Source organism: Seriola dumerili, unplaced genomic scaffold, assembly GCF_002260705.1.
Source record: "Seriola dumerili isolate Sdu_G_001 unplaced genomic scaffold, Sdu_1.0 BDQW01000011.1, whole genome shotgun sequence".
Classification (NCBI taxonomy): domain Eukaryota; kingdom Metazoa; phylum Chordata; class Actinopteri; order Carangiformes; family Carangidae; genus Seriola; species Seriola dumerili.
The window spans coordinates 6,355,112-6,368,372 of record NW_019174266.1 but is presented as its reverse complement, the minus strand read 5'-3'; the positions used below and the strand labels follow the sequence as shown (position 1 = coordinate 6,368,372).

The following is a 13,261-nucleotide window of genomic DNA, read 5'->3' as shown; positions in this document are numbered from 1 at the left end:
AGACTTGTTGTTGCATATCTGTAACTGCTGAAAAATAATGCTGGCAATGATTTTTAGTGACTCACCATCTTCAGTAACATGAGGAGATGGTAAACAGTCCATCAAATGATTTATTCATCCAGCAGTAATAGAGTACTGAATGCACTGAAGGTGTAATGATAAAAAGAGCCAGAACCGCTAACATACTTGGTTTCTGCAGGTGATACAAACAAGATGAAAACAACTTTAGTAATTTTTCTGCTCCCATACTCCTCCGATTACTCCAAAGTGTATTTGCACAATACTAGCTACTGCTGGTCTTTGTTATGACCTAGAGTATAGTGAACTGGATCAGTCCTTTACAGAATGATCAGGTGTTTATTAAATGATCACACATACAGTGGCAGGAATTTTTGAGGAATGCACTGCTTACACTCACACATCCACACTTGGAAGCTGCCCATTACAACAGATCTGATGTGTTGGCCTCTACCCAGCTCCAGTGCAGCAGTTGGTAGGTGGTAATGAGGGAAGGGCTAGTGGTATTCTTTCACTGTCCATTTGCGGATTTATACCACGAGTCCAAAAGTCAACCTTCCAGTAACATGGCTTGAATTAAAAAAAAAAAATTAATCAATAATCAATTAAGCCAAGTTTATATACGCATGCTTAACTCCTGTTCCCCTTTTTTCACTGTCTCTGGGTTTCTCACTATTAGTCAGTGTGTCTTTTTTGCTCCTCCTTATGTCAAACTAAGTGGCCACATCCTCTTTGTTTCTGACTTTAGGCTTGTATTATCAAGCCTGGGGTTTTCTTTGTGGTAGCCTGGTGTCAAGTTGATGTATTCAGCCTATTTGAATAAAAGCAACAGAACAAGATCTTTCACGAAGCACTTTGACTTTGATGTCACAATGCAGAGCCTGAGCTTCAATTGCACAATTATGAACCTGCTTTCATCAGGCTCGGACTCCCAGACGTAAAGAAAGGAGCACAATAGTCCACAGTGTCCAGTGTCACATAGCACTTATTTCTGTGTATTAAAACACACACACACACACACACACACACACACACACACACACACACACACCATTACTCTAATCATTGCCTGCCGCTGTCCTTCAGTTTGATCAAAAGTCAGATTGCTCAGACTCAAAGAACTTGTGCGTTTAAGCTCAACTGCGGAATAAATGGGTTAGGGTTAGTTATTATGTATGTTGAAAACAAACATACTTTCCATGTTTTAAAATGTGACTAAATTAACAGCAAACATCGACTTTGACAAACAAATCTCTGGTTGTGGTGTTAATAAGTAATGTAACAATAGTGGGTTTCTACATTAACTTCCAGTGAACTTTAAGTGCCTTAAACCTGCAGTTTTAATATTATTTAATAGAAATACCAGTTTCAAATGGCTTGGATAAACAGCCCCTGGTGCTTTTCTTAGCTTCACTGAATCAACAGAATTAATGGATTGCCTCTCATCATTGTCCCCCTGGTATGTTTGTAGATGTGTGCTTAGTGTGTTTTGAATTACGGTTAGACTCGTGTCCAACCACTGGCTTCCCCAGAGAGGCAGATGAGATCTAGCACATGTCGAGCACAATGCAAAGTAAAGAGCGCAGTGAGTGAACAGTCCAGGTGCTGCTCGAGCTTTTGTCAGCGTTTGAAAGGCAGAGATAAGCTGTCACATGGACGTGTTTGCCTCATCCTATTACTGCATGTTCAGTCATTGTTAATTTTTTTGTTTCGTCCCCTGTACATTACCTCTCTATTTGTTTGCAAAAGGTCTTCATCCAATACAAATACTGATTTTCTCTAACAGTCATCTTCTGTAATATGTTCGGGCAAGATGAGAGGAGGAAATGGCAGAGCGGGCTCCAGCTACATATTTACCATACAGATAAAGCCTAAGAGTGGTATCAATCTGATTCCAAGCAAGAAAGAAAGGGAATAGCCTCTGTGTATTTAGCAAAATATGTAACCGCTACTTCAACCAAAGAGTAATTTTAAACAAATAATAATTTCATTTAAATAACTGAGGTCCAGAGAAGTCATATTATCAATATACAATATTTCACAAAAAAGCAAAAGTCCAAGAAAAGAAAGAAGTTTGTGCAGTAAAACTGTGTCTCTTCTTCATTTCTTTATTTATTTCCTACCCTCATTGATTAATGAGGGTAGGAAATAATTATCAATCATAACTCCTCAGTGTTAGTGGAAGAACTACTCAGACGGACAGGTAAATGTCATGCATTTAAAATTCTACTTCAGTAAAAGTGCAGAGGTATTATCAGCTAAATTTAGCCAAAGTCTTAAGTATTATTTCACAGAAAATATACTGATATGATAAATTACATTGTTAGTTCTGTTGCACCAGTGTGTACGCAGCCTTTTACTGTTGTAGCAGCTGCTCAAGTTGGAGCTTATTTGAACTACTTTTTACACAGTTTTGTAGTTTAATCCAGTGGTTCCCAATCTAGGGGTTGGCTGCCTTCAAAGGGTCACAAGATAAGAGATACAAGGACAGAAAAAAACAATGTTCTGCTAGACAAATCTGGGTTCATGTTTCAGACCATTCTCTAGCATTTGCTCTAATACTTGGGCCACAAATACCTCAACATTTTATTTAAGTACAGTACTCAAGTAAAAGTAAGTGTAAGTGTAGTTAGTTACAGCCCTCCCCTGATCATTCCCACCCCTGTAACCCTTTGGAGGAGGCCTGAACACCAACCCTAAACCTAGGTTGAAACCCTATACTGGATTCCTGGACTGAAGTCCTTGTATGTTGAAAATCTACTTGGCAATAAACCAGATTCTGATTCTGATTCTGATTCTGGACTAAATTGTAAAGTAATTAAACTAGCTTCACCTCAGTCAGTTACAACAGTAAAATGCTACATATGTACCAGTGCATCAGTCGGACTTTTAGCAATCTAATAACGTAAGGAATCAAAATATACTTTACGAAACATAGTAGAAGATTTTGATCATTGTTTAATATATTACAAAATACGACTGTACATTAGCTATTTATCTTATTGTCAAGTTTATATAGTAAAAATATGTAATGTATTTAAATGAACTGCTGCAATATGTTGTAGATGTGTTTGATACATTTTAAATGTATGGTTACATATCATATGGAAAATACATTTCAGATACATAAAGTTTATAATCTGATATATGACATGAAATAATTACACAGGGACATTTTCAGCTCATTTTTTACGCATCAAAAGAATTTATTTCAGGTGCAGGGCGACTGATGTATATTGAAGTTATAATGACATGCAATCAATTACACTCTTGATATACAGAAGTGCCCCGTTATGGTTAATACAGTATAATTTAATGGAAATATGAATTAGTAAACCATCACCACCAAATGAGGGTAAATATTTGGTGCAAGTGTGGAGTCAACGGGTAATGTGACCAACAATCCCAATGATGGAAAGAACACGTGGAGGGCATTTCTTTGGTGGTTCAAATGCGTCACCAATTTAGGGCGTGTTCTTCACAACAGGGTCTATATAGGACTGTGATCTCTGCTACTGAATACACAAAGCATCATTCTAGCCACAAGTTACACACAACGAAGTAACTCAAAGAGCTCTCATCTTAAAAAAAAGAAAGAAAAAAAAAATGCAGGCTGAGGAATACAATCGCAGGGGTAATCATGAGTCCATTTCACTATATTTACTCTTTTTGTCTGTGTTAATGTTGTATTTCACTGCAAATAATACCTATTCCTGATCAGGCAAGGAGCTGGTGGACTACATCACACAGTACTTGGGCTCCATCAGGGAGAGGAGGGTGATTCCAGATGTGAAACCCGGCTACATGAAGGAGCTTCTCCCCGATACTGCGCCTACAGAGCCGGAGGACTGGGAGACTATCTTCAACGACATTGAGAAGGTGGTCATGCCAGGAGTAAGTTCCTATTGTCACCTATCATCATATCAGCCATTTGAAACTACAGCAAGGAAGTAAGTATTTTGTCATCTTTTTCCCCCCGAAGGTGGTTCACTGGCAGAGCCCTCACATGCATGCCTACTACCCCAGTCTGACTTCATGGCCCTCTATGCTCGGGGACATGCTGGCCGATGCCATCAACTGTGTTGGATTCACCTGGGTAAGGGGACAACCCACTTTTTTTTTTTTTCCCTCCATTTTAAAAAATGTCACAACAGTGATGAATGATATTGATACTGGTTTCGCACAGGCCTCTAGCCCAGCGTGTACAGAGTTGGAAATGAATGTGATGGACTGGTTGTGTAAAGCTCTGGGGCTCCCCTCCTTTTTCCTGCATCAGCATCCTGACAGCAGAGGTGGAGGCATACTGCAGGTTCATGACACCTTGATCTGTTTATTTTAAACCCAAAAACTTTATACAACAGTCTCTGTGGTAACTGAGAGCTGATTAGTTTCCTCTTCTCCTCGACTCTCCTTAGAGCACAGTCAGTGAGAGTACACTGGTTGCTCTGCTGGCAGCCAGGAAAGACAAAATCTTGCAGCTGCGGGCCGAGCTCGACCAGGAAGTGGACGACTCAGTCCTAAATTCAAGGCTGGTGGCCTACGCTTCAGATCAGGTCCGTGTAACCGCTTCTTCTACAGTAGTTCCCCATCAATGTGATGAAATAAGCTGATGAACTGATTTGATGTAATGACTGCTTTTATAGGCTCATTCATCAGTGGAAAAGGCAGGTCTGATTTCTCTGGTGAAGATCAGGTTTCTGCCCACTGATGAGCAGTTGTCTCTGAGGGGAGACACTTTAAAACAGGCCATACAAGAAGACAGGAGGATGGGACTGGTCCCTTTCATGGTACGTATACAAAACTGAAGGACGGGTGGGTATAATGAGGGTGTTGGGGGTGCCTCTGCGGGGAGTTTAAGAATCATACTATTATTTTTGACATCACATGTTTCGCAATACTGCCAACTAACTTTGAAAGCGTAATAGAGTCATGAAGCTTACAGAAACTTGACTTAACACTGTTTACTAATGGCATGTATGACAATATATCAGTCACAGAGGACATAATAACACAAAACTACTACTATTATTTTTGATACTTAAGTACTTTTTGCTGATAATACTGATTAATACACTTCTTTCACCTCTGCAAAGAGCTGGTTCACTTTGACAGTGTATTGAAATGAAACAGATATGATGATGCCTAGAGGGTAAAAAAAAAAAAAAAAAAAACACTCAAACAACTAAAAAAGTAAAGTATGGAAATTGGTAAGTGGTAGGATTTGAACTGAATTATGTACACAACAAGAAACCGGTTCGTGTTTTTAAACATAATTAAAACCATGTGATTTTGTTTCTCTCCTGTTCAGCTGTGTGCGACTTTGGGAACTACAGGAGTGTGTGCCTTCGACAAGCTATCTGAACTGGGACCAGTGTGTATGTCTTCAAATTCACTTTCAGTGACGTCTACTTTAACACTGTTTGCAAAGTCAAACACTGACATGTATTATTATAGTACAGTATACTTGTATAGAAACTGTTGTTCTTACAGGTGCGGAAGAGGGCCTGTGGCTTCACGTCGATGCTGCGTATGCTGGCTCGGCCTACTTCTGTCCTGAGCTCCGCTGGTCACTGGAGGGCATCGACTTTGCCCACTCTTTTGTCTTTAACCCTTCCAAGTGGATGATGGTGCATTTTGACTGCACAGCTTTCTGGTGATTAAGAACGCTGAAGCCTTATTGCCCTTCTTCAGAAATAAACATTATCTATCTGGAATTAATAACTAATAAATCAAAGGTGAATATGAAGGATGCTTGTTGGCTGGTAAAATGGTTGAACTTTGTTTTCTCAGGGTAAAGGATAAGTATAAGCTCCAACAGACCTTCAGTGTTGACCCTGTTTATCTCAGACATGAAAACTCACAGGCAGCCACTGACTTTATGGTATGATAATGTCACACCTTCACTAAATAAAATATTCAACCATTATAGTGAATAATTTAATCCAATAACAGTGATAACAGCGCTTCTCTCTGTTGTTCAGCACTGGCAAATTCCCCTCAGCCGACGTTTCCGCTCTCTCAAACTCTGGTTTGTGATGCGCTCCTTTGGACTGAAAAACCTCCAGGCTCATATCAGACATGTAAGAGGCATTCAGTTCTCTTCCTGCAAATAATTTTAGAGATAAATTAAATCCAGGATCATCAAATAAGGATCAAATTAGCAAGTTTATTTACTGTAGAGAATTATGATGTGGCAAACACCATAATTATTTTAAAGTTTCAGAATTTAAATGTGTATTTTTTTTTCTGTTGTTTTCAGGGGATCGAGATGGCCAAACTCTTAGAGTCTCACATAAGGAGAGACCCAAATTTTGAGGTTCCTGCCGCGAGGCACCTTGGCCTGGTGGTCTTCTGCCTGAAAGTATGTAGCGCAACTTTGAACTATCTAATCAGTACACTATAAAAATGTTTGTGTTAAAGTTAGTTCTTTGTTTGGCATCGTATCTTTCACTGGCTAATCATTACCGAGACATATAAACTTCAGTCACCTAGTCATACCTTGTTCAAAGGTGAGTTACTTGACTAGTTCTTATCAAGCACAGGTGAAGGTGAGAGCAATATCAGCGATCATTAAAAAGAGTGGAAACCTTAAAACTGATGTTGCTGAAAATGCTTTCGTTTTGTTTGGAAGCTTTGAGCTTGTTTGGCCCTGCGATGTTCATGAATATATTATTTTCTTATTGCAGGGAGGAAATGCTTTGACCCAGGAGCTGCTGAGGAGACTGACCCGGTCAGGTACCATGTACCTCATCCCTGCCGACATTCACACCACACGCATCATCCGATTCACGGTGACCTCACAGTTCACTACTGCAGATGACATCCTTAAGGACTGGGGCATCATCTCCAAAACGGCTTCCACTCTTCTGGCTGAGACGCAGGGTCCCAATAACTCAGACCAATCAAAGGCAGGGGAAGACGACGTGATGGAAGCAGAAGAAAACCAAGACCCCAACTCAGACACCAGGTCTGATGAAAAAGAGGATGCCGCATCCATGCTGGACAAAGCTCAAGTGGAGCTGTGGATTGACAAGGCTTGGAACCGCTCTAGGAGACCAATGCGCTCTCTTAGCTGCAACAGCGAGCCTCTGCCTTACACTTACGTCGGGCCGCTGTCCGGCTACGACTTTGACACAAGGCCTGCTCTTAAAGATGGGGCAGGTGCTCTCCCCACGCCATCAACTCCAGCATCCAGTCCTTTGACTAAGGTTACAGAAATGCCTTCAAATCTGCTGGGTAAGCAGGTCCTGAAAAAGCTCACCAAGTTCTACAGTGTGCCCAGTTTCTGCAACCAGTGGGTGCAGTGTGGTCGGCACCCGCTGTGCTGCCCCCTGAAGGTTTCACAGGCGGCTCAAAAACACTTGTCCTCCACCTGCAGGAGAATGAACTGTATGTCTTCTTCTCCTATCGCCAACACAGCTCCCTCTCCCACTCCGCTGGAAACTGCCACTGCACCTAAGCTCCTCTAATGATCCTGAAAGCAGTGTACAGTAGGTACATACACACACAGTAATTCAGCTATTTAATAATTAAACAATTTACTGCTGTGTTGGCGCTGAGCTTCAAATTGAAGATCACTATCTAATTATATCATTGATTTGGGATTACTTTGCTCATTTACAATCAAGTTTTTAAAATCTTTTTATTAAAAAGTATTTCAAACAACATTAAATCACTTGAAATATTTCACTGCACAATATCCTCACAGAAGGTAAAGTAGCTGATGAAATGTGCTGCACAGACACGCTCAATGTGCAGGTTATTCCAGCATTATTAGGCATCCTGTATCAGCTAAAGGCTAACAATCAAATGTAATATTTGAGGTTGACGATCTAATAATAAACACTGAACTCATTCAGAGCCTGATTCTTCCCTCTTCGATGGAGCTGAATATCTCCTGGGTCATGGGTACGTAGCCTTTGTTGTCCTCCAGGTAGAACAGAGGATCTGGGACGACAGCAGGGTTGAAGCCTTCCTCTGCCAGCTTCACCTTCGTTTGCTTAAACGTCCCGGTCACTGCCAGCGCATCCTGCCAGAGCAGAAATCAATAGTTATATAACGCTTGCAAGACATTTTTAGACAAAGTCCTGATTTTTCATATGCTCTAATCTCGTATATATCAATCCAGCAGGACTGTGTTTACCTGTATACGAACGAAGCGTGGCCTTGCATAGCTGGGGAGGTGGTTTTTGACGTGCCGATATGTAGCTTTGCTGTCAAAGTCCATGCTTTTCTTTAGCTTTAGTGCTGCCATTCCAATTCTTCCCTCGTGTCCTAATCAGTCAAGGTCAAGGCAAAAAGAGTATTTCACAACAAGCGCATAAACAGCTCTTCCTGTCTTTTGTACTCTGGCAAAGTAAATGCCCAAGTATTTCAAATACATGCTTTCCTGTTTCAAATTCATCTTATGTGGTTCATGATTACAGTGGTTAATGATTAATAGGCACGTGAAACTTTACAGAATCTTTAAAAATCACAAACTCAAACAGACATAGTGGTCAGACCAAAGGCTTTTACTAAAACGTATCTCTCACTATAACCATCATCTCATGAGTGCATCCTTTACACATCTTAAATTATTGCTAGTAATGTAATTATTACCTGGCACCTTCACACCATAGACATTAGCCTCCTCAATGCAGTCCACCATGAGCAAAAGATCAGCTACCTCTGTGGTTGCCACATTTTCCCCTTTCCACCTGCAAGAGATGACAATACAAAATTATAATTGAATGAAGATTATTAATATTTAATATTAACAGCTACAGGGAATCAAATATCTAAAAAGCAAGCATATAACCAGGGTGCGTGCAGCTGCTCAAATTTGAAATTATGTTACCTAAATTCATCTTGAATAAAGCCAAATTTAATGGTTTCCTATATCTTCAATTCAGTTTCCAGTCATAAATTTGGTCTTATTTTCCAACTTATTTACTTAAAAAAAAAAACAAGATAACCTGAACTGCAAGTTCAGATTGTTTTCTGCTTTTGAGACTGTTATCTATCCACTAGCACTGTTTCCAGATGTGGGCCCAGTGTTTTCATTATTTGCTCAGCTTGTCAAAGTTGATCAGTGTAATTCATCCACACACCTGAAAGTGTCTCCAATGCGGTCTTGAAAGAAGATAAAGCCTTCATTGTCTATCTTTAGGAGGTCACCACTGTTAAAGTAGAGGTCTCCCTTCACAAACACATCCCTCAGCTTCTTCTTCTCGGTCTGCTGCCTGTTCTTGGCGTAACCGCTGAAAGGTGTTCTTTCTCCGATCTTTGCCACCAACAAACCGGTCTCTCCTGCGGGTAAAATCATCGAGCACAGGGTATGCATTAGTGGGAGCCGGAAGATCAAGGGAGAGGCATATTCGCTGGAGGAGATTGGCTCACCTCTAGGTACTTCAATACAAAAGCCTCTGGAGTCTTTGACTGGCTCCTCTTTCTCTGTGTCGTACCTTATGAGTGCATATGAATATCCCATCTGAAAAACAGTTCAAAGCAATGAAACATACTGTCTGAACTTGTTTTGAATATTGTATCTCATAATTCGGTAAACATGCTCTTCACACTGTAATGATGAAATGAAACCCTGTATCATCTAAATTCTTGCACAGAACAGACCTTGTGTAGAAAATGCTCTTTGCCAATTGCTCCAATTTTCCCAATGTAGTTGACGAAGCCAACATTTCCTTCTGTCGCTCCGTAGCACTCACAGATACGAATGTCCCCAAAACGCTGCAGGAATTCAGCCCAGGTGTCGGCCCTTATCCCGTTCCCCACGGCCAATCGGACTTTGTGATCTCTGTCATTGTCTCTCTGGAGGAGAGTGCGGCAGAGGTGAGACTTAGATTATAAAGATCACATAATGTCCACCATCTGTTCAGATTACAAACAGCAGACTGCAGGCATTATAGCTGCCCATGCAAATTTCATTTACGTATTTCACAATACTTGCACGATACTAATTATCACCATATGTGATATTATACTGAGGTTTACCTTTGGGGTGTTGCAGAGGTAGCGCATAATTTCTCCTATGTACTGAATGACTGTCACATTGTACTTTCTACAGTCATTCCAGAAGTGAGTGGCAGAGAATTTACGCCTTAAAACAACAGTGATGCCTAGAAATCAAGAGGCACAGGTTTCAGCAACAAGTTATAACTCAACTCATGACCTTTAGGACTTTGAAATACAAACAGTGAAAATAAGAGCCAACCTGACTGTTATTTGAGGTCATATACCTGTTAGTTTAACCTTTAATAAACTGAACCTCAGGATGCAGCCTGGAAATCATGTTTTGTAGTTCTTTGATGGTTTAGTACAATTTACTGTGCGTGCGTTACCTTTGTCTATGGCTCCACAAAGTCCCATCAGAAAGCCTGCACTGTGGTAGAGAGGCAGGTATATGTAGATGATATCGTCTGAGCGTACACCAGCAACCCACTGAAGAAAAGATGCCATCCATAGCCTCTCGTGGTTGATTACAGCTGCCTTGGGAAGCCCTAACAGACAACATTGCCATTAGAAGCAGGTGTAGCATAGTGATATTTCTGTAGCTCGGGGGCCTGCACACTAAAAATGCCAAAGCAGATTAGAAGGGAAGGTGAAATAAACCATCACATCAGATCACCTGTGGTTCCTGAGGTATAGATGTACAGCGCGGGACTCTTAATGTTGATGTTGGCCCTTAGCTGAGGAGACAGAGGCTGGTCTGAGGCCTGCTGGATTTTATCAGAGAGGTTTTCAATGCCTTCCACATCACAGTCATCACTGAGGATAAACACACGGACGCCCTGCTGCTTCAAGGTGGGCAACACTTCCTCCACGGCCCCTCGTAATTCTGACGCACACAGGCAGAAGAGAGCTAGTGAAGGCTTCCATGCAGTAACAATAAAACAGCAAAACAAGGAATTCAACTCTGGTTCTCAGTAGCTCTCAATATTCTTCAAACTAGAACTAGACTGATGTCTGCCCTAATACGTCGGCTGATGTCAGCTTAGTGTAGACGGGTATCGGTTTATATGTTGGCCAATAAGTAACAAGAAATTGCAGCACAGGAAAGACACACTGGTTTTGAGGTAAATTAATAATAGTGTATCCATTCTATAGTTTGTCCACCAGAGAGAACTGACATATAACACAAGAGTCAGGATCAAGGCTGTGTGTTCATGATATGTGTTTACGTGAAACATATAGTTATAGCTTAACTCCCAAATATTGATATCAGCATCATATCAGCCGAGAACAAGTTCACAGGAGGATACAAAAATAACATTGTTGATAATCTATTAAAGAAGAGAACAATTCAATTCCTGCACAAGACTGTACTGATCATGAACTGGTACTTGAAACATAAACGCAGGTTTATGTGACACACCACTGCCACCTTGTATTCGTTGTGCAGCAAGTAAATAATGCAGAAAACCTGACATTTATTTTATGATCACACGGAGGATTTCAGCTTACCAGCACCAGTGACCAGGACCTTGGCTTCACAGCAGGAGAAGCAATGCAGCAAAGACTTGGATCGGATGTTGTTGTTCAGTAGAGAAGCTATGCATCCCAGCTTGGCCAGTGCGAGCCACAGCCACACAAACTGCGGTTCGTTACCCAAGAACAGGGCCACCGTGTCGCCCTCCTTCAGTTGGGCATGCGTCGACAGAGCTCTGGCCACCTTGTTGCTCTCTTTGTCGGCTTGGCTGTAAGTGTAGGAGCTTTCCTCAAACAGTATGAACCTCTTGTGCGGCTGCTTCGCCACTTTGTCGAGAAAACTGTCCAAAACACTGTAAAAAGGTTTCTGCCTCTTGAACTTGCCAACGCGTGTGGCGATTTGAATAGCAGTGATTGCGTAATTTAAATCTCTTAAAAAATAAGGGTTTCTCGCGTAAAGCAACAATGGCAAAATTGCCAAACCCGTAACAACGGTATATAGAATATAGGTAAACATTATGAGGAGGAAAGTACCAGTCCTACTGCTGCAAGAGTACAGAAAAATTCACCTCAAAACAGCAAATTATATCTGCACTGATACCTACAGTTTACGCCTCTTGAACTTTGAGCCAACCTCTTGGGGTGTTTCAGAAGAGTCATTGTCTTGCTCCTGTGTGGAGACAAGATGTTCATGGTGTTATGGTAAAACAGTATTAAATCTAAGTGTATACGTTGTATGAACCATGGTACCAACAAAAGACTGTAGAAGAAGACTGAGAGAATGAAAGAAGAAACAACTGTTTTACTTTTAAATTTTACTTTCACGGAGGGTACAAAACTGGCGACAAAATTTAAGTCTGGGGAAATATGATCTCCGTGTTTAAAAAGGAGTGTCTGACGTGCACCGCCCTAATAATTACACGTCACGCTGCGCGAGATTTTATTAAATCATAATCACACCGGTTATTGAACATTTGTTAACTACATCACCAACATTATCTGGTCAGTTGCAGTTACAATTGTTTAAAGCGGTGCTTTTAAACTAAGTTGAATGAATATGATTAATGTATGGAAAATAAACAGTTTTCTGAGGCTATCGGGCCGACCTTTATTTCACTCAAATTCAACACCGTTGTTATTAGTCGCTTCTTTTATATTTATTATGTAGATGATGTAGATGCATCAAACATGGCATAAACCGTGTAATTATTTTAATTCTTTGAATTACACTGTAAGAACCACGCAGGCTTTAATATAATGTGTGGCTGTTCCCCCCTTAGTCTATACTTTTTAACTCTTTTATTACACAGTTAACACCATTTCCCCAAAACCTCAGTTTTGTATTGTATCCCGTTAATACCCAGCATTTACAAAAACACTTATGGTATTTATTTCACCTTTCTTCTAAATTATTACTCCCTTGTTCCCTAACCAGTTGGAACCATTCATACTAACCAATTACACTGTAACTCATGGGCTGTGTTTCAAATTATGAACTGCTGCCAACAGTGAAAAGTATCAGCTATTTTTATGCTCTTACTGCTCATCCTCTCTTCGACCTTGGAAACTAAATGTTAAGAATATTTCTAAAACTCACAAAACTCATATATACCAAGGCCGGGAACAACTGCTCTTGCACAATAAATTAAAATGATCTTACAAAGGATAATGACCTTACAAAGCATAGGGCTATTGTACAATCATTGCAACACATTTGTCTTCGGCCTTTTAATGACCCTATTGTGACCCTCAGCAAGGGTTCCAAAATATCATTCGTCATCATTGACACGTATACTTTGAACTCAAATTAGTGTGAACA

The 13,261-nt window shown here is 40.6% G+C and overlaps 2 protein-coding genes across 2 annotated transcripts; one reads left to right on the top strand and one right to left on the bottom strand.

Annotated features, from left to right (window-relative positions):
* Positions 1-3,594: 3,594 nt before the first annotated feature.
* On the top strand, positions 3,595-7,487 carry hdc (histidine decarboxylase). The gene is made up of 12 exons (XM_022747226.1): positions 3,595-3,652; positions 3,740-3,912; positions 4,001-4,114; positions 4,205-4,327; positions 4,434-4,571; positions 4,662-4,805; positions 5,327-5,393; positions 5,509-5,671; positions 5,809-5,899; positions 6,000-6,098; positions 6,278-6,379; positions 6,705-7,487. The coding sequence occupies exons 1-12, from the start codon at positions 3,625-3,627 to the stop codon at positions 7,485-7,487; spliced, it is 2,025 nt and encodes a 674-aa protein (XP_022602947.1). The 5' UTR covers positions 3,595-3,624.
* Positions 7,488-7,700: 213 nt separating this feature from the next.
* Positions 7,701-11,967, bottom strand: LOC111224228 (very long-chain acyl-CoA synthetase-like). The gene is made up of 10 exons (XM_022748653.1): positions 11,479-11,967; positions 10,643-10,852; positions 10,356-10,514; positions 10,009-10,133; positions 9,631-9,825; positions 9,400-9,490; positions 9,111-9,309; positions 8,620-8,717; positions 8,162-8,292; positions 7,701-8,047 (listed from the first exon to the last, which is right to left on the bottom strand). The coding sequence occupies exons 1-10, from the start codon at positions 11,957-11,959 to the stop codon at positions 7,874-7,876; spliced, it is 1,863 nt and encodes a 620-aa protein (XP_022604374.1). The 5' UTR covers positions 11,960-11,967; the 3' UTR covers positions 7,701-7,873.
* Positions 11,968-13,261: the final 1,294 nt, after the last annotated feature.

Bases quoted from the DNA above. Each gene is read 5' to 3' on its own strand.
- LOC111224228 (XM_022748653.1), bottom strand. From the start codon at position 11,959: ATGTTTACCTATATTCTATATACCGTTGTTACGGGTTTGGCAATTTTG. The intron at 10,853-11,478 runs GTAAGCTGAAAT...TGTGTGCGTCAG, and splicing joins GGTCCTGGTCACTGGTGCTG to AATTACGAGGGGCCGTGGAG. The intron at 8,293-8,619 runs GTAATAATTACA...TTGACTGATTAG, and splicing joins CTATGGTGTGAAGGTGCCAG to GACACGAGGGAAGAATTGGA.
- hdc (XM_022747226.1), top strand. From the start codon at position 3,625: ATGCAGGCTGAGGAATACAATCGCAGGG. The intron at 4,572-4,661 runs GTCCGTGTAACC...CTGCTTTTATAG, and splicing joins TGGCCTACGCTTCAGATCAG to GCTCATTCATCAGTGGAAAA. The intron at 5,900-5,999 runs GTATGATAATGT...TCTGTTGTTCAG, and splicing joins AGGCAGCCACTGACTTTATG to CACTGGCAAATTCCCCTCAG.